This window comes from Sapajus apella, unplaced genomic scaffold (genome assembly GCF_009761245.1).
Source record: "Sapajus apella isolate SASKATOON/1434 unplaced genomic scaffold, GSC_monkey_1.0 scaffold18, whole genome shotgun sequence".
In the NCBI taxonomy this organism is placed as follows: Eukaryota; Metazoa; Chordata; class Mammalia; order Primates; family Cebidae; genus Sapajus; species Sapajus apella.
The window spans coordinates 23,350,550-23,371,653 of NW_022436958.1; the positions used below are offsets into that span (position 1 = coordinate 23,350,550).

Genomic DNA, 21,104 nt, shown 5'->3' on the forward strand with positions numbered 1-21,104 from the left:
GGGGGGTGAGGAGATAGGGAGAGATAGCAAGGGGAGAAATGCCAGAGGTAGGTGATGGGGAGAAAGGCAGCAAATCACACTGCCCCGTGTGTACCTATGCAACAATTTTGCATGTTCTTCACAGGTACCCCAAAACCTAAAATGCAATAAAATAAATAAATGGGGAAAAAAATAATCTCATGCCGTCTCATTTCACAATCGGAAATCTTATGTATATATGCCTGTTTCTATAATGAGATTATAAATCCTCAACTTTGCATCTACTAAAGTGTTATGCACCTAATAAACTGTCTATAAAAATTTGTAAATTTAATAAATAAATAAAAATAAAAAAAAACACAGTTATTATACACAGTTTCTCTGGGTCAGGAATTCAGAAGCAGTTGCTTGGCTGGGTGATTCTGGCTTGGGGTCTCTATGAAGCTATAGTGAAGATGCTGGCTAGGGCTGCAGCCATCTGAACACTGAACTGGAGCTGGAAGGTCAGCTTCAAGAAGGCTCACTCATATGGGTGGTGAGTTGGTGCTGGCTGTGGGCAGGACACCACAGTTCCTCACCAAGTAGACTTCTCCACAGGGGTGCTTGAGGGTCCTTATGACATGGCAGGTAGCTTCTTCCAGAGTGAGTGTTTCAAAGGTGGGCAAAGATATATGTTCAATGCCTCATATAACCCAGCCCTGATTGTCACACTGTCTTATTTCCATACTATCCTATTGCTTATTGTATCAGTCAGGGTTCTCCAGAGAAACAGAGAACCAAATGCGCGCGCGCGTGTGTGTGTGTGTGTGTGTGTGTGTGTGTGTGTATGTGTGTGTGTGTGTGAGTGTGTGAAAAGATAAGAGGGGAAAAAGTCACATGGACATGGATATTTTGGGAGAACAGGGGGAGTAGCAAACACAAAGCCACTGTGTTTGCACAGTATGGGAATGAGGATGATGATGATGATAACCATCTACTCAAAGACCACTGCTGAATAACTAAGTAAGCAATACAGAAATGGCCCTGAACTCGATGGACAACTTACGATTTTCTGACTTTACAAGTTTATTTGGATATAGCCCTATTCTAAGTCAAGGAGCCTCTGTATGTGACAAGACCAAAAAAAAAATTTTTAACAGGCTATGTATAGAAAAATAGAAAACAGACTGTTAGCTCACTTCCCCAAAACTTTCAACTGCCTTCTCCTTAGGCTCATTTCAGCATTAGCAGTAACTCCAGTTACTTCAACATGGAATCCCTTTTCTCATGCTATAGATCACTGTGTGTGCCCCAGAAACAAGTTTTAAGCACTACTCAAAAGATATATTTTTACTTTGAGAAGAACAGTGCTCTAATAGAGGCTGGATAACGCCTGTGAGGAGAGTGGTTGACGTTCATGCACCTCACGAGCAAAAGGCTAAACTAAGTTGTCTTCAGTGCTAAGTAGCTTTGCTATAATCCTGATATAATTAAAAACCTGCCTACTGAGCTCTCTGCAAAGGGCCTTTCTATTATTACGCTTATTTCTTCACAGCAGTCCTGAAAGATAGGCTGTTATTAATAGTGCACCTAAATGACTCTTAGGGATTTCACAATTTTATAATTATTTAATATGTACAGAAATTTAGGAGCCTCATGATATTTTAAAAGTTGTACTTAGCATAACTCCAAAAGTTTCTATATAGATCCTCTGCCTAAAATTATCACATGCTAAGGGAAGATAACATCATATCCACAGGAACACTTTGCATTACTAGTCAAACCTAATAGAACTCTCTGTTCCTTTATAAGTGCTCACTTTCTCTCTCTCTAAAAAAAAAAAAAAAAAGCACAACATGAGGAAGTGATTCTTGGGACATACTTGTTCTAAATGTTAACAATAGAAAAGGCAATTTTGTTTTTCATTGTCAATAATAAGACCTTTACTTCTTTCTCATTAAGATATGCATTAGTCACATACCTTCAGCAAGGGCACCTGTAGCAGAGGCAGATGAAGATGAGGGGCTATTTATGACATTTATAATGTATGGAGGAGGGAGTGGCTGTTCCAAGTCCCTAACTAATCCAGAGATTCTGTGGCTATACTCTGAGCTGCAAGATCTCTCTGTATCCCAAGGAAACTGAGGTACTCTGACACTCCATCCCCTCTCCATCACTCTTCCCAATCTAGCTTTCAAGACATCCACCTTCATATTCTCCCATCACTTCCCTCTTCAGAAAGGCTGTTATAATATTTGTTTATAGAAGGGGTGTGCCATTGTTAATCTGTACCTTTCTCTTTAGGCATCACTGGTCAATTTTCTTAAAGATTTGCCCTCAAAATCTAAAATAGGCCAGGCACAGCCGTTCACACCTGTAATCCCAGAGCTTTGGAAGGCTGAGGTAGAAGGATCACTTGAGCCCAGGAGTTCAGGACTAGCCTAGGCAACAAAGTGAGACCCTATCTCTACAAATTTAAAAAAAAAAAGTAGCAGAGCATGGTGGCATGCATCTGTAGTCCCAGCTATTTAGGGGGCTGAGGTGGGAGGATCACTTGAGCCCGGGAGGTCAAGGGTGCAGTGAGCCCTGATTGCACCAATGTACTCTAGTCTGGGTGACAGAGTGAGACCCTTTGTCAAAAAAAAAAAAAAATCTAAATAACCCACAAAAGGGTCCGGGCTTGATGGTGCACGCCTGTAATCCCAGCACTTTGGGAGGCCGAGGCAGGTAGATCACAAGGTGTGGAGTTCAAGACCAGCCTGGCCAACATGGTGAAACCCTGTCTCTAAAATATATATATATATATAAATGAAAAAAAAAACCCAAAAAAGGAATGAAATACATGATATGCACAATGAAAAATTGTGGAAAGTAGTAACCATACTGCAAAACTAGTTTTCAACACATAAGCAACTTGTTAAAAGATTATCAACAGTAAAGGAAGTCCTGAAATAATACCTCATTGTAATTCACCTTTTCATTGGAAGATAAATTAACATAGCATTTCATAATTTATTTTAAAATACTCTAATATTTAATCTGAGATAATTTCCCCTGAAACATCACTGTGCCATACACAAGAGTTAGAAAAGGTGGCATCAGGTCGTGCATGGTGGGTTGTACTTATAATCCCAGCGCTTTGGCAGGCTGAGGCTGGCAGATCACAAGGTCAGAAGTTTGAGATCAGCCTGGCCAACATGGTGAAACTCCGTTGCTACTGAAAATACAAAAACTAGCCGGGCGTGGTGGCACGCGCCTATAATCCCAGCTACTCAAGAGTTTGAGGCAGAAGAATTCCTTGAACCCGGGAGGCGTAGGTTGCAGTGAGCTGAGACTGCACCACTGTACTCCAGCCTGGGTGACAGAGACTCTGTCTTGGGGGGAAAAAAAAAAAAAGAGGGGGGGGGGGGGGGGGAGGGGAGGGGGGGGGGAGAGGAGAGGAGAGGGGGAGAGGAGAGGAAAGGAGAGGAGAGGGCATAAATAGATTAAGATGATTTAAGGCTTTGAATTCAATTATGAAATGAGTACCTAGCAGAGGTAACATAATTTGAAAAATACCGCAATCCACTTATCCCATCTGCTTTTTAAATAACTCAACTATTTTTTATCCTTTTATTATAAATTAGAATAAAGTGAAGAGACACAAATCAAAACAAAACAAAAGTCTACAAGATGGTAAAAATCCCTGCTGTTATGGAGCTTCCTTCTGGTAAGAGAAGCAACAAGCAAGACAGATGAATAAACACGATGCATTCAGAAAGGCTTGGAAAAGATAAAACATGGAGATGTGAAGGAGGATGTGGGTGTTCCAGGAGGCTTCAGGAGCTGACACATGAAGAGAGATCTGAACGGTGGGGGTGGGGGCAGCCGTGCCAAGGACTGGGGGAAGGTGGCGTGCACAGAAGGACCAGAGGTGTTGGTACTCCAATACTCAGATACTGTTTACTCTGTGGATACACAGAGTGAATGGCAGGAAAAATGGTAAGAGATGACATCAGGGAGGAAGGCAGAGGCACCTCATCTAAGGCTTGTAGGACGTGGCAATTCAAAATTGGAAACCTAGACTGATCCACATGATGATCGTGGAATGAGGACTTACTCTGAACATGCTTGTTCACTCCTCTCATGCCAGGCAGAGGAAACCACTGACCCAGTAAACACATATTGATCATCTATTATGTGCTTAAGCATCCTTACAGAAAAACTTTTTAAAGGGATGCCATGGATTTTCACTCAGTAATTTAAAGAATGTTTTGTCCGTTGTGATTTTCAAAATAATAGCTAAGAACAACATAAGATCACTTCACTAATAACCTCCAAAATGACAATGATTTCCATTTCAACTTCACATTTATATGCAATACTCATATTTATTATGCAAGAGCATAAGAACTTTTCTATTAAGATCTTGGTATTCAGCAACAAACTTTTTCTTGACTTAGTTCTAAGCCAAATGTGACTCCTGATCTTGCTTGGATGGGAGATTTGTGAGGTATTATGAAAAACACATTTAGATTTTCAGCCTTATAACATCAGCATATAAGCCGGGCGTGGTGGCTCACGCCTGTAATCTCAGCACTTTGGGAGGCCGAGGCGGGTGGATCACGAGGTCAAGAGATCGAGACCATCCTGGTCAACATGGTGAAACCCCGTCTCTACTAAAAATACAAAAAATCAGCTGGGCATGGTGGCGCGTGCCTGTAATCCCAGCTACTCAGGAGGCTGAGGCAGGGGAATTGCCTGAACCCAGGAGGCGGAGGTTGCAGTGAGCCGAGATCGCGCCATTGCACTCCAGCCTGGATAACAAGAGCGAAACTCCGTCTCAAAAAAAAAAAACAAAAAAACACATCAGCATATATATGAATGTGCTCAGTAACCATAAACATCCAATACACATAAGGTGGTATTTACATGTTTTCTGGTTGGACAATTACCCTTCATTTTGTGTGAAGAGAATAAAGGGAAGGAAACCAAGATGAACCATGCCTGTAATAGGGACTAGACGTGGAGTGGAGTTCCCACTTAATGCTCCCAATAGCCCCGTGAGGTATTATCTCTGTTTTGCTGAAGTGCAGATAAGTTGGTTAACTAGCTAGGTCAAAGCTCATGCTCATTTCTAAATTAATCCTTAAAGCTTCCTGACTTAGAGGAGCCAATTAATTAACAGTATTAATTTATTCAACATGCACTTTTCTAAAGCTCTTGAAAAGCCTATTGATCCACACTGGTCTTATCAAAGGAAATGCACAAAAATCTCCAAAGAGAAATTTGCCCTCTATTGCTGGTCAAAACAGCTTCACTGAAGAAGAGACATACCAAAATCTAGAAACTGATTTTCTTTAAAAGTCTGACAGAAAGAAAATCTGACAAGAAAATTTGACTAGCCTAAAGCACAAATGCCCAGCCTTGCTGAGGGTGGTTTACATGGGAACTGAGATGCTACTGGCTTGCACGATGAGGACATGCAGGAGGGTTCAGAGACAGCCCAGCTTTGTCTTAGACAAAATTAATTACCCAGTCTGAACACTGTGAACATGGGCACATTTTGTTCCTGCCCCTTTGACAGGCAGCAGATGGCATAACCAATCATAAATGCTGGTCGACAAAAGCTTCAAGAAAGGAACCTTGGGTTTGTACCTAAGTTCTGAGCTGCTGCTGCCTTCAACACTGAGGTCCACTGAAATATTCCTGTCAGCAGGCTTGGAGCAGGCACTTATCATAAAAAGGCAGTGAATTCAGAGGGCAGGAATCTCTTGCATAATCACTTTATTTAAGCCCACACAAGTATGCATTTAGTTCTTGTTTATTTTGCTCTTTCATTCCTGGAATTGTTCAGTCAGTGGTGTTTTTGGAAGCCTGTCTTCCCCAGAGTCTCTCCAGCCACATATTTTTGACATGCTTTTACGGAAACTTTTCTTTCTGTTTTTCTTTTTTTAAACACACAGTCAATAGAATTGTGCACCTTCCTCACGAGTCTTTTGGTAAATCACTGATCACGTGTGTGACTTTTCAGATGTCAGTCGCACAACAGCAGACTAGAACTTTAAAACCCCTTGATTTCAGTGAAATCCAAGCTTCGCCTGTTCCCGTTCCTCTTCCATCCAGGGGTTATTTGGCTGAACTGTTACCCTGTTTCAACAGCTTGAACACCAACCAACTGGACAAACAGCACTGCTTGCAAAAGAGGGCCTGCTTCCCCCGGCCCCCACCCCCATCGCAGCACCCGCAACCCGGCCGCGCACCAGTGGGGAAATCGCCGCCAAGTTCCCCGCTTCTCGTTTCAGCCCAAAATGGCCCAGAAACGGCGCCCGTCGTGCGACTCCAAGCCCCTCAGCTCTCCGGTCAGCTGCCCTTACTTGGGGTTCCCTCCCAGCGAAGTGAGGTCTGCGCTGAGGACAGGGCCCTCGCGTATTCTTGGCCACCCCCCTTCCCCGAGGGCAGGCGGGTGGGAGGTGACCGGAGCCAGGGCCCACGGGAGTCGGGCGTGCAGGGAAGGGCAGGACGCCCGGCTGGGTGCGGCGTCTGCGGGCCGCCCTCGGGCGCTCAGGCACGAAGAGGGTGCTCTGGGCAGGGGGCGAAGGCGGTCGCACGCGGTCCCGGCGAGGGACGGCTTACCCGCTTACCCGCGACGGCAGCAGCGGCGAGGCCCAGCAGCGGCACCAGGAGCGCGGGCAGCGCGGCCCGGAGCATGACGGCGGGTGCGGGTAGGCGGCAGCGGCGGCGCGGCCGGAGCGGGGCGGGGCGGGAGCGGGGGCGGCGCTTCTCGGGTGCGGGTTCAATCCCCGCCGGGCGGAGCGTGGACCGGGGTCGGGGGGCTCCCACCCAGGACGACCCGGGTGCTCCGGGTCTCAGGAGCGGCTGGCGCGCAGCCTTCTGGAACTTCTAATTTTGTTTTTAACTTTTCCTTTGAACTGAAACAATTTAAGACTTTCGAAAATGTTGCAAACACAGCACAAAAGATTTCCGTAACCCTTCAGCCAGCTTCTCTAAATATTAACATCTTATATAATGCCAGTGCAGTGATCAAACACAGGACATCCCCACTGGGATAATGCGATTAGCTAATCTGCAGCACTTACCACATCTCACTAATTGCCCGTCTAAGGGTCCTTTTCTGTTTTGGGATCCGACCAGGATCATACACTGCATTGAGATGTCGTGTCTCCTTAGTCTTCGTTTAATCCAGGGCAGTTCTCTGTCATTCTTTTTCTTTCACGATGAAACCACATTTTAAAAGTACTGGCCAGCCGTTAAGTAGAATGTCTCCCAGTTTTGTCTTGTCTGATGTTTCCTCCTGATTGGATTCAGGCTGCGCTTTTTTTGGCAAGAGTGCCCCAGAAGTGATGACCCTGCTCGAGAAACACAAGATGCCGACGTCTCATCACTGGTAATGTTAACTTGGATCACTTGGTTAAGGTGGCGTTTGCCAGCCTCCTCTTCTGGATCTAATGGTCAGAATCCTCCTTTTCAGACTCTTGTAAGTGGGCCATGTCTCTTTGATAACTTTCCTCTGTTACCAGCACCTGGATGAAGAGTCTTTCAGCTATGTTTGGTACAATGTATGCATAAACTGTGCAGTTATACTTCACCCATGAGGGCCTCTGGACAACACCAGACAGGGTCAAGCAAGGGTGCTTGTTTAAGCCTCGTGTCATTGGCAAAAGAGTTCTATAAAATCAAGTCTAAACTCAACAACATGAAAACAAATGACTCAGTTAAAAAAAAATGGGCAGATGATCTGAATACACATTCATCAAAGAAGTTATATAATGGCAAATAAACAGATGAAAAGATGCTCAACATATGTCATTGGTGAATTGCACATTAAAACAAAAATGAAATACCACTACGTACCTGTTAGATATCAGAATCCAAAAACATTGCCAATACCACATGCCGTTGAAGACGTGGAGCAAAAAGAACTCTCATTCAATGCTGGTGCAAATGCAAAATGGTACAGCCAGTTTGGAAGCTTCTTCCAAAATCAAATATACTCTCACCATACCATCTAGCAATCAGAACCCCTTGGTATTTATCCAAATGAGTTAAAAACTTACATGCACTCAAAAACCTGCACATGAATGTTGATAGCAGTTTTATTCATAATTACCAAAACCTAGAGGCAACCAAGATATCCTTCAGTAAGTGAATGGATAAACAATGGCACATCCAAACAATGAATATTATTCAGTACTAAAAACAAATGAGCTATGAAGCCACAAAAAGACATGGAAGAACTTTAAATATGTATTGCTAAGAGAAGCCAATCAAAAAAGCCTACATATTATATGATTCCAACTATATGACATTTTAGACAAGGCAAAACTATGGAGACAGTACAAAGATAAATGGTTGCCAAGGGTTGGGGTGGGGAAAAAAAGGGGAGGAATAGATGGAACACAGGATTTTTAGAGCCATGAAATTATTCGGTAGGATACTGTAATGGTAGATGTGTATCACTATACATATGTCAAAACCCATAGAATGCACAAAACAAAGATGTAGTGTGGACAATGGACTTTAGTTAATAATGTGTCAATATTGGCTCTTCGACTGGAACAAATGTACATGCTAATGCAAGATGTTAATAATTGGGGAAACTGGGGCTATGTGTAAGGAGGTACATGGGAACTCTGTACTTTCTGCTACATTTTTTAAATCTAAAACTGCTCAAAAATTAGTCTATTTTTAAAAAAATAAAAACCCTTTCCAACTCTTTCTAACCCTCTCAACACTTCTGATAATCCAGCCTGAAATTAAGTGGTTACACCAAGGAAATTTGACCAAACGGGTCTATAAGGAGAGTCATAGAGTGTTATAAGTGGTAGGGGTCATCTTCATTTACTAGTAAGGAAATTGAGTGACCCGAAGAAGGGGCATGACTCCCCCATGGACTCACAGAGAATGCCAACAAATGAACCAGAAACCAGCTGCTCTGCTATGCCCTCCCACCTATTCCAGGTTCTGCCTCTTTGCCAAACAATTAAGGTCTTGCTTAACTTACTTACTTTCATTCTTCTTCTCAAGCTGGCAATAATGGGTTTATTTTATACCAAACCCCAGATCAGAGCGAATCCTTCCAAAGTTACTCTACATTTGAATATTGACACATCTTGATTCCTGACTCTTGCCCTCCTAACTACAGAATTAAAATGAACAGTTCTAAGTAATCATGTAATTGTGAAAGTTCTCTTTTCCACCCCACCTCAGGCACCAAAGTATATTTTATCAATGTGGATTTCTTATCAATGCAGTGTCATTTTAAGTCATTTGGATTAAAGATAATTTTTTTTTATTGCTAACTCTGGTGCACACTGCCTCATTTTTTATGCTACTCTGATGAAACAGACTACTTATTGCCTGTATGTGGGCACTGTTACGTTTCACTCTCCAATTTACTCTATAGTTACACCTCGTACCCTTAATTTTTCCTTCACTCTCACTCCAACTTACATCCTCTTTGACCTCATGCCAGACTTCAGTTTCTTGACTGCATTTTTCTCAGCCTTTTATTTGTCCCTTTCTCCACCATGCCTGGATACCTCTGTCCCCTTGTTCCTCTGGTGTGCTCACCTGGCCAACTCAGAACCTGCGATCTTCTCTTTCTTCTTCATGCTTTTTTTTTTTTTTTTTTTTTTGAGATGGAGTCTCACTCTGTCACCCAGGCTGGAGTGCAGTGGCGCCATCTCAATTCACCGCAACCTCCGCTTCCTGGGTTCAAGTGATTTTTCTATCTCAGCCTCCTGAGTAGTTGGTATTACAGGTGTTTGTCATCACACCCGGCTAATTTTTTTGTATTTTTAGTAGAGATAGGGTTTCACCATGTTGGCCAGGCTCGTTTCAAACTCCTGACCTCAATTAATCTGCCTGCCTCAGCTTCCCAAAGTGCTGGGATTACAGGCTTGAGCCACGACTCCCTCCGCATGCTCTCTTTTTCCTCTACTTTACTGAAGTTAACTGAGTACAGGTGGAGGATATTAATCAGTTCTCCGGACGGCTGTCACTATAAACAATCTGGCTTTGAATTTCATTTGGGCCCTGTATGCCTCTTCTGCAACCTCCGTACTTTATTTTACCTTGATCATTGTCCTCTCCTATTTCTCTTATTGGGTATTTCAAATTTTTATTACTGTTTCCAAGCTAAGATCCCAGGCTGGGTGTGGTGGCTCATGCCTGTAATCTCAACACCTTGGGAGCCTGAAGTGGGAGGATCACTTGAGCCCAGGAGTTTGAGACCAAACTAGATAACATATTGAAATCACCTGTCTCCCAGAAAAAAAAACAAAACAAAACTAATATCGGAGGTTGAGATTGCAGTGAGCCAGAGTTGCACCACTGCACTCCAGCCTGGGCAACCAAGCCAGGCCCTATCACTAAAAAATTAAACAACTTTTAACAAGACCCCACCTGCTACCCATCTTTCTCAGCAGACCTTGTCTCCTAGTACACAAGAAAATGGGGGCCATTAGGTATCGACAAGCATCTTCAAATGTTTATCTGTAGGTCTTTTCTTGTGGCCTCAGAGAGGAAGGCATGCATGCTTCCCCAGCCCACCCAAACCAGTTCCTCTTTCTGCTCAGGACTGCCCATCTCATCTTCTCTTCTCCAAAATCCTCCATTAAAGATTCTCTCTACCCCCTGCATCATCAACTACTCTGTTTTTCCTCTCAGCTTCTAAACTTGTGAACCTCTTTATTTCCCCTTTAGGAAAAAAAACCCTTCTTTCCCTCTAGCTGTGGGCCAATCCTTTTCCTTTCAGTCTCCATCATACTTCTCGAAATCTCATGTTCCTCATCTGCTAATTTCTCTTTCACATTTTCATCTTTTTTTTTTTTTAAGATAGAGTCTTGATCTGTCACCCAGGCTGGAGTGCAATGGAGCAATCTCGGCTGACTGCAGCCTCCACCTCCTGGGTTCAAGCAATTCTCCTGCCTTAGCCTCCTGAGTAGCTGGGATTACAGGCATATGCCATGATATCTGGCTAATTTTTTTGTATTTTTAGTAGAGATGGTGTTTCACCATGTTGGCCAGGCTGCTCTCAAACTCCTGACCTCAAGTGACCCACCCACCTCAGCCTCCCAAAGTGCTGGGATTACAGGCATGAGCCGTCGTGCCTGGCCTTCTCTTTCACTTTTAAACTCACTCCCATCTGGATTCTGGCTTCACCACTCTGCTACATTTCTGTTGGCTAAGATGGTCATTGGTTTTCCAATTCCTAGAATCCAGTTTTATTTGACTTTACCTCTCCAGTATTCAGCAATTGGATCAATATTGACTTGTTTTTCAAAATAGGGTCTTGCTCTGTCACCCAGACTGGAGTTAAGTGGCATGATCGTAACTCACTGTAGCCTCAAACTCCTGGGCTCATCGGATCTTCCTGCCTTGGCTTCTTGAGTAGCTGGCACTACACATGGGTGCCATCACACCTGGCTGATTATTTTATTTTTTGTAGAAATGGGATCTTGCTTTGTTGCCCAGGCTGAACTTGAATTCCTGGGCTCAAATGATTCCCCTGCCTTGGCCTCCCAAAGTGCCAAGAGGGATTATAGGTGTGAGCCACAATGCTCAGCCTATTTATTCTCTAAAAAATGCACACAAAGGCCCGGTGCGGTGGCTCATGCCTATAATCCCAACAATTTGGGACACCAAGGTGGGCGGAACACAAGATCAAGCATCGAGACCATCCTGGCCAACATGGTGAAAGCCCGTCTCTACTAAAAAATTAGCTGGGCATGGTGGCATGCCCCTATAGTCCCAGCTACTTGGGAGGCTGAGGCAAGAGAATCACTTGAACCCAGGAGGTGGAGGTTTCAGTGAGCTGAGATCACACCACTGCACTTCAGCCTGGGTGACAGGACAAAACTCCATCTCAAAAAAAAGTTCACACAAAATCTCTGAGCGAATTCCTCGATTTACAATAGGTGGACAATTTATTTCTTGTTGTACTATATGCCTAACATAAAAAGCCCAATCTAGAGATGTTTTTTCAATAAGGATCAATTCCAGCACTTTCACTTAAAAGATAAAGCAACTTTATTATGACATCACCATTATATACAGCTGTGCTTTTCACATCAAGTTGGCTTAGTTCTTTGAAGAAAATCTTAATGACTAAAATTGTATACAGATCATAGGACAAGAAAACTAGTTTAACAAATTCAGTAAGAAATCAGGACAATGGTAGACTATATTAAAAGCTGTCTTAGAAAATTATTTACAACTTTATCATAGTGTAAATGTTCTAAACGTAAAAATAAATCTATGGATTTTATACAAAAATACTCTAAAGTACAAATGTAAGTTAAATGCTGAATAAAATATTCACCTTTTCCAGTGGATGCTATCACTAAGAATATAATCTAGGTGTCAAAACTTGAAGTGATAACCACAAAGCAATGTTTTCTTAATCACTCATAATTTTAAATCTTTTAGTAGTCATCACAAGGTTTAGAGTTTCACTGAAAAATTCTCATTTTTACAAATGTAACTCATATACTTTCCTTCATGGACCCTTCCTCTGTTTATAACATGTGAAAAAGTAAAACAAAATTCTTAGTCAAAAGTTGACATGCTATGTGAAGTACATAAATTATAAAATTGTTAGTCTTATACCTAGTTGATTCCCTTTACAAAAGAAACAGTCAGATGTAATACCTCAGAAAATACAAAGCACACTGCTACAGGGTAACTACTCAATCTAAAAATAATGTTCCCAAACTTCAGAAAATGTTAAGTACTAAATCTTTAAAAGTCATTGTTTTATGAACAATTATAAACAGAAAATAACTCTTCATATTTACATAATATTGGTATGAAATAACTTTGGAATAATAAAAGAAGCATTTTGCCAAGAGGAATCATTTTGCTGTATAAAAAGTAAGCAGAGGCCAAGCGCGGTGGCTCATGCCTGTAATCCCAGCACTTTAGGAGGCCAAGGCAGGCAGATCACCTGAGATCAGGAGTTCAAGACCAGCTTGGCCAAAATGGACGCCTGTAACCCCAGCTACTCAGGAGGCTGAGGCAGGAGAAGTGCTTGTACCCAGGAGGCGGAGATTGCAGTGAGCCAAGATTATGCCATTGCACTCCAGTCTGAGATTTGAGAGACTCAAATCTCAAAAAAATAAAAATAAAAAAGTAAGCATGTCTTATTTTTCCCCCAATGCTAAAAATGACTATTTTGAAACAATGTTGATGCAATTTACAGTTAGATTTTTACTTTGAGGTACTAATTCTGCATTTGGCCAGATGCTCTTAAAAATTAAAAAGTAGGTGTGTCACCTAGTAATATGCCTATTTTAATTTTCTAAGAAGTTTTGTTAAAAATTCTATTAAAATATACATATCCTAGTTACCAAACACATTAAAAGAGAGAAAATGCACATTAAACATATTACTTTACAATTTGGACTTCAGTCCAGCTTTGGAGTCCTCTCCATTCTGTTAATTAGTATGATAAACATGACATTTAGCAGGCAATTAACTATGCATACCAGCACATGCTTAAGATCTAAACAAATGAAAAAGTACTTAAGAGTTCTACTTTGGAGCAGAGTAAATACTGACACTGGGCACATTTTAAGTGACTAATTTTTCTTAACACATTAGTGCAAATTAGCAAACTTTTAGAATAATTTAGTCTTCTAAATTCTTTCCTTGGAAAGAAGGAAGCATAATCTCATCTTCATTCACTCCTTGTGCATATCGAACTGATGAGAAGCCCGCCAGGTGCAAACGGTGCCTTTGGAAGAGGAACCAAATCAGTCCACCAACAAGAATTAAGATACTTAGTGTGGCAATTGAGATAGCTATTGCTGTGTAATCAGGGCCTGGAATAGGAAAAGATTTGATGTTGGAGGAGAGAATACAAAAGTGATCACTATTGATTTTATACATTATGGCTTATGTCACAGATGTAAACGTGTAAGCTGTGAACAGACACACACATAAACCTGTAAGCTGTGTACAGACATAATAAATATGATTGTTTCATAGCACTAACATAGAATTCAAACTCATCATCAGATCAAAAGAAACACTTAAGTGCTTTCTTTTCAAATTTAAATGTTTTCCTTTTCATTCAAATCTTCTTCATTGTTATGGGAATTTTCTTCCAAAGACATTAATGCACTATGATTGTTCTCACATTCCCTTCCTAACACCAATTTGGGAATATCACTAACTGTATATTATCCTACTTTGATAGGAAATTGCTAAAAGCTAAAAACATTTTTTTTTTTTTTTTTTTTAGAGGGAGTCCCACTCTGTCGCCCAGGCTGGAGTGCAGTGGTGCAATCTCGGCTCATTGCAAACTCCACCTCCCAGGTTCAAGTGATTCTCCTTCCTCAGCCTACCGAGTTGCTGGGATTCCAGGCGTGTGCCATCACACCTGGCTAATCTTTTTTATCTTTAGTAGAGACGGGGTTCACCATGTTGGCCAGGCTGGTCTTGAACTCCTGACCTGAGGTGATCCTCCCGCCTCAGCCTCCCAAAGTGCTGGGATTACAGGTGTGAGCCACCACGCCCAGCCTAAATTTTTGTGTTTGACTTAACTGGGGCCAAATAAAGTATTATTTGCTTCAAAATGATTTAAGCCTCTAAGATGACTTCACTCAGTGCAGCTGCTGTTCCAGGACTCTTCTCTGCATGCTGCCCAGATGGATTCTTTCTGTCCCATGACTTTAAATACCATTGCTATGCACACTACACATCTCATCTCTCTATGGATAACTCACAATGGCCAACCTAGAACTCTTGATTTACAACACCCTAACTTTGCTCCCACCTAACCCCCCAAACCTTCCAGTTGCTTTCCATTCCACTCAGAATAAAACCAGAACTCAAGCCTTGCTTCCAAAGCTCTGTATGTCTGGCACCTGCCTACCTTTCATTCTTCCCTGAGTGCTCAGCAAGCTCATTCTGCCTTAGGTTCTTTGCTCCAATTGGTACCTCTGTCTGTTATGCCCTTTCCCTTGATATTTGCTTGGCTTGATTTTTTAGATCTCAGCTTCAGTGTCTTCTGCTCCTAGGAGTCTTCCCTGGTATCCTAATCTACCGTAGCTATCTACCTAATCTCCATCACATACAGTTCATAACTATTTGGTATTTTTCTCTCTTTAAAAAATCGACCTGTTTACTTATCTGTCTTTCTTTACCAGATGGTAACCTGTGTGAGAACAGGAACCTTATCTGTCTTGTTTTCAGGTGCATCCTGGTGTGCAGAACAGGGCATGTCATATAGTAGACACTCTATTTACTGACTCAGTGTATGTATACATGGATACTCATTATGTAGAATTGAGATTTTATCTTTAGTATTTACATACCAGAAGCAAAATTTTTATGCAAGATCTTTAAAAATGTTACTGTGAAAATTTTGGAGCTCTTTCTCCAGAAATGAAGTTAATATAATATTTTCATGGTAATTTTATGTATCAATTCATAATGAAATGTAAGTTCAAGTTATAATTTTTTATAGACACTCTGAATGTTTTCAGTAATGAAATCTAGTTTGCATTGTTTTAAAATTAACCATGAGTTTTATGGGATTAGGAAGAAAGGAAGCAAATTAACTGCAGAAATAGACCTTTAAGCTTTTATATAATCAAACTATAGAATAAAATACATCTCAAGAAAATCTTTTAAAAAATGACTTCCCTAATGCTCTGGCAACTTCTGTTTTTCTTAGGAGAGAATTATGTATAGACTGGAGCCTTAGACATCATGTGTGTTTATTGTCCCTTGTAATCTATTTTTCAGGGGAAAATCTCTATGACTCAATCAAGATATTTGGATATACTTTAAGGACTAAATACTTCAAGACCAAGTACAAAATTCTGTACATGATTGGATTGTACATTTAATTCCTGACCTGTTCTGCAGAAAGTTTCCTAAGGACAGGCTACATACTTACCCAGAGGCACTTTGCAGACAACTCTTCCAAAGCCATGTTCACATTCGACTTTTTTCCAAGTTTCATTTGAAGCTATCAACATGCTACATTTTCCAACACCTCTCTTACTTTTATTTTCCCATTTGAAAAATGTCAGTTCTGATCCATCTAACCAACTCCAAGGCTGGTCTGAAGAAAGAAATTAAATACAGCTATGTTTACTGCCACTAAACTCGTAAGTTACAAGCTTGGGGTTCCTGTAACTCCTTAGAAATGTGTTGTCCAATATGATAGCCACTTTTTAAAATAAAATGCGTTAAAAATAAAAAAAATAAAATCAGTCCTTCAGTTGCACTAGTCACATTTCAAGTGCTCAAGAGCCACATGTGGTCAGTGACTACTATGTTGGACGGTGCAGACATCGAACATTTCTGTCTTTGTAGAAAGTTATATTGGACAACACAGAGAATGTGGTGTTTTGATTAAAGTACAGAATACCTGCACATTTATTTTGTGAGGCAGAGATTTCTAAGGACCCATATCCTTCCCCTACTCTAATTTAAAAAAATTATATGGTTAAAGATATGCTGGTGGAATAGGAAGGGTGCAGGGCCCTCCATCCCCACCCTTCCCCCACACCCCCACCGTGACTCCATTTTTGCTTTCCAGCTGGAGTGGCACCACCTTGTGGTGACAGTGTAAACACGATTTAGAATTAATTTAGATGGACAACTTAGAATCCCATTTTTTTAACCAAGTACCTTTTAGAATTCACATTTATTTTAATAATTTAAAATTTGACTTTGTATAAAATGTAAAAAACTTTCTCTTGTGTCATATTTGTACTCTTAATTTATTTCTACCCGTTTCAAGTTCACCCAAACCCTGTATCTACTACTCCTGATTGAAAAGTCCTTCCACAAATTTTCTTTGAATCAATTCTCTGCAATTTTATAGGTTGGCGTGAAGGTCATTGCGGGTTTTGCCATTAATTTTAATGGTAAAACCCGCAATGACCTTCACGCCAACCTAATACTAAGACAGTTTTTAAAGACTACTCTTAAGACTTAATTTTAACCGATGGTAAAAATATTATTGGAGAGAAGGGTATAACAAGAAGATACCTTTCTGAATAACAAAGTTATAAGCTGCAAATCCATGCAGTGACAGGCACTAGAACTCTAAGAGAAGGAAGGCATGTGTTCCTTGTGGAGACACAGACATAGGGAAGAAAATACCCTGCTGTTGATCCAAGGATCTCAAAAATAAGCCTCTAGAACGATTCCACTTTATTAGGCATGAGTTTCTGTGTCATTAGTGGTTTCCGTCATTGCCACGTTAACTCATGGATTCATTCAAAATTTACAAGCATTCAGAACAGCCAGCCAACCTAGCACATTTATCCAGAAGAGACATTTAAATTAGCCACCACCTAACATTCTTTACCAAGGCTGACTTGTTATTTGGAATGAGTCTGAACTCTTTCTGCACACATACAATTATTTCACTTACCAACAGAATGTTGAGATAATCCAAGCCAGACTCTCATGGTAATATTATTATTTTCCTTCATCAGTCTGCTCACAAATTTATTCTCATCTTCATCCTTTATGGAAACGATAGTTGCAGAGTGATCTGTTGAAGGAAAACAAATTCTCAATCAGCTTTATGCTAACTAGAGAAGTAGTTTATTCTCGACTAGAAGACTTTTCAATCAGTCAAGTATCTCCACAACAGCTGTCAAAATAAATTAGATAAACGCCATCCATCTACCTGGCAAATTTGCTACCCAAGGATGCAGGTAAACAAGTTTTGGTCTTTGAAATACTCTAGGTAGTTTCCCTAGAAGTCATTTTACAGTTTGACTATGGATTAAATTTGTCATGGGAGAGATCCAATCATTGCTATTCGTTCTAAAATAGCTAAATCTGAAGACAAAAAGCCCTGTTCTTTATAGTGGTCAGAGGATGTGGGTCAGTTCTATCGCAGAATGGCTGGACAACCATACTGCTTTGATTCATTACCCTGGTGAGGCTAAGCTTATGTATTCATAACTAAGCAATGGAACAACTCTAAATTTTATTTACTACTTAGCCAACTTTACAAAAACTTTACCTCTTAATCCCTTTTTCTAAGCACATCTAGCTATAGGCAAAACCAATTCATTTGTCAGTATTTTTACTTAACAGTTCACTTGGCCACTTTCATTTTATTATTTTAAATTTATTATTATTATTTTATTTATTATTTGAGATGGAGTCTTGCTCTATCGCCCAGGCTGCAGTGCAGTGGCACAGTCTCAGCTCACTGTAACCCCCATCTCCTAGGTTCAAGCGATTCTCCTGCCTCAGCCTCCTGAGTAGCTGGGACTACAGGTGCATGCCATCACGCCCAGCTAATTTTTGTATTTTTAGTCGATATGGGGTTTCACCATATTGGCCAGGATGGTCTCGATTTCTTGACCTCATGATCCACCCACCTCAGCCTCCCAAAGTGCTGGGATTACAGGCATTTTTAATGGCTATTCCAATATTTCATTGAGTTCCTATGTCATAAGATACTTCGCCATTTCCCTACCACTGGGCAATTAGTTTACAGTGCTATTAGAAATGGAAAATGCTTTAAAAATTTTTCAAAAATATAATTATTGCTTCAAATTATATCCTTAAGAAATATTTCTAAGAATTAAATTATCGAGTCATAAGAAAATTAACAAATTATAACTCACCACGTTCTGGACACAATTTTTTGGCCTCTGAAAAACTGTGCAATGCCTGATCAGACGTGTAACAGTGACCCTTGTACTGGATCCACCGTGACTCATTCCCTTTTGCTGCAGGACATCTTGATGAATATGTAAGATGGGACAGCTTTTTAGCTATAAAAATATTAGACACAGTTGTAACAATGCACAGAAAAAAGTGACCACCTTTCAAAACTAATTAAATATGTCCCTGATTCAAACTGTTGCTCTTGCAGTAAAGAAACATTTAACTCAAACCAGAGAAGGCCAGAGCCCACATTCTATAAATACATAATTTAATTAACTTTTTGGAATATCGTTTAAAAAACCTAGATAACAGAAGTGGAAAATGACTTAGCTTTCTAAGACTGATTTGGACTAAAGTAAAAACAATGAGAAAGACAGACTAGAAAAAGAAGTAAAGACAAGACAAGCAGACCTGAAACTACTCTGAAATCATCATTAAAATTATTTCTTTCCTTGGATTCTTTTTTTTTTTTTTTTGGAGAGATGGGTTTTCACCATGTTGGCCAGGCTGATTTCAAACTCCTGACCTCAAATGATCCGTCCTCCTCAGCCTCTCAAAGTGCTGGGATTACAGGTGTGAGCCAACATGCCTGGCCCCTTGGATTCCTTTTTATTTTGATAATATAAATAAATCTAGTTTTACTTCGTCATAAAAAGAACTATTTTAAAAAATATTTTTAAGAATTGCTAATTTGTTTTACATAGCATAAAACAACAGCACCGCAACATCACTCAAACAGAAAAAGAGTAGGAGTGGCTTCTCAGCTCTCAAAAATGCCCCTGGTTTCCATTTAAATTGATTTCTAATTGTGCTAAGTAACAGAAGCAGCCTGGGGAATGCAGCCTGTGCCCCTTAACGCCTGTTTTTAATTCCAAAAGAAGAGTGTATGAAAACTGGAAAGTAAATTGTCAATGTTGTATTAGTGAGGTACAGATGATCTGAATCAAATATTTGACCTGGTACCAGTCAGAAATCTCAATCCAAACTATTGTTTTGTAATGCATTCTGTATAATCTGCATATCCTTCAGTAAGTAAAGGCTATTCCTGTTTTTTTCTCCAAATCTCCACTTGGTAGAGTCCTTATTTGTTGTCTCTGCAATTAGAGAAGGATGGCTGCTGCTGTTTCTTTCTTCATCAAGAGAGTCTTTAGTGGCCCTTAGTTCCTTCTGCTGCTTCTCTATCTTCTGTTAGAAACCAGACTTGATTTTTTTGAACTTTGCTTAGTTGATTGGCTTTGCCTCCATTCTTCCCACAAATGCTACCAATTTGAGTACTAAGTCTTCAGTCCAGCAGTCGGACTCCTGGGTAAGTTTCCCAGCTGCTGCAGATCAAAATGCATTTGCCAAATGCATCTATACAATCTATGAAACTTGTCACAACTCCTCACTAATGCTGCTGCTGAAAAGAAATGCTACTAGTAAGTTCTTGTTTTTACTACCTTATGAAAATAGTTGGTTGGGCAAAGGTATATTGCTGATTACTCCACTGATGCAGTGGGCTCAATTGTTGATGCAAAACTTGAACACTGGCTATCATGGCGTCATTAGGATAGGGAACTTTTCTGAATGGTTTGACCTTTTTTTAAAAAAAAAAAAATTACTTCTTGCACTGGCAACATAAGGAGATGCATTATCTTCGGTCTATTTGTTTCTAGTATAGTCTGCAACTGGGTTGCATACATTTTTTTTTCTTCCTGTTCTTCATGATGTTTTGCTTCCCACTCTCATTGTTTTTTTCTGCAAGGCCCCGCATTATGGTAAGTGTGTTATATTCCTGTTCAAAAAGATCCATTTTTTAATTGTGGTAAAATACACATAACATAAAATTTACTATCTTAACCATTTTTGTTTTGTTTTTAGAGACAGGGTCTTATGCTGTCACCCAGGTTGGAATGCAGTGGTGCAATCATAGCTCGCTGCAGTCTCTAACTCTTGGATGCAATAGATCCTCCTGTATCCGTTTCCCAAGTAGCTGGGATTACAGGCATGTGCTACTGTGTCCAGCTAATTTTTAAAATTTTTTGTAGAGATGGAGTCTCACTGTGTTGCCCAGGCTGGTCTTGAACTCCTGGGCTCAAGCCCTCCACCTGTCTCGGCCCCACAAAGTGCTGAGATTACAAGAATGAACCACCACATCCAGCCGTAACCATTTTTAAGTGTACAGTCCCGTGGCACTAAATGAATTAACTCTGTTGTACAGCTATCACCACCATCCATCTTCAAAACTTTTTCATCTTGCAAAACTGAAACTCTATACCCACTAAACAATAATTCCCCATATTCCCTCCTTCTAGTCCCTGCTAACTGCCATTCTACTTCCTGTCTCTCTGAATTTGACAACTCTGGGTACTACTTCATGTAAATGGAATCATAGAGTATTTATCTTTTTGTGACTGGCTTATTTCACTTAGCATATTGTCTTCAAGGTTCATTCATGTTGCAGCATGCATCAGAATTTTCTTTTTTTTTTTTTGAGACAGAGTCTT

At 40.5% G+C, this 21,104-nt stretch overlaps 2 protein-coding genes across 4 annotated transcripts in view; both read right to left on the reverse strand.

The window, feature by feature from the left end:
• Nucleotides 1–6,756, reverse strand: part of CD302 (CD302 molecule) — a 37,762-nt gene extending 31,006 nt beyond the window's left edge. The window contains exon 1 of one of the 3 annotated variants that reach the window (XM_032286319.1): nucleotides 6,582–6,756. In XM_032286319.1, coding sequence (XP_032142210.1) covers nucleotides 6,582–6,648 — 67 coding nt within the window. In that variant the 5' untranslated portion in view covers nucleotides 6,649–6,756. The remainder of the gene's footprint in view (nucleotides 1–6,581) is intronic. The other 2 variants (XM_032286320.1, XM_032286321.1) reach the window with 2 other exon arrangements.
• Nucleotides 6,757–11,971: 5,215 nt separating this feature from the next.
• LY75 (lymphocyte antigen 75) overlaps nucleotides 11,972–21,104 on the reverse strand; it is a 102,336-nt gene continuing 93,203 nt past the window's right edge. Inside the window, exons 30-33 of the mRNA XM_032286641.1 lie at nucleotides 18,576–18,725; nucleotides 17,360–17,482; nucleotides 15,869–16,036; nucleotides 11,972–13,784 (exon numbers count right to left, since the gene is read on the reverse strand). Of these exons, the coding sequence (XP_032142532.1) occupies nucleotides 13,591–13,784; nucleotides 15,869–16,036; nucleotides 17,360–17,482; nucleotides 18,576–18,725 (635 nt within the window). The 3' untranslated portion in view covers nucleotides 11,972–13,590. The remainder of the gene's footprint in view (nucleotides 13,785–15,868; nucleotides 16,037–17,359; nucleotides 17,483–18,575; nucleotides 18,726–21,104) is intronic.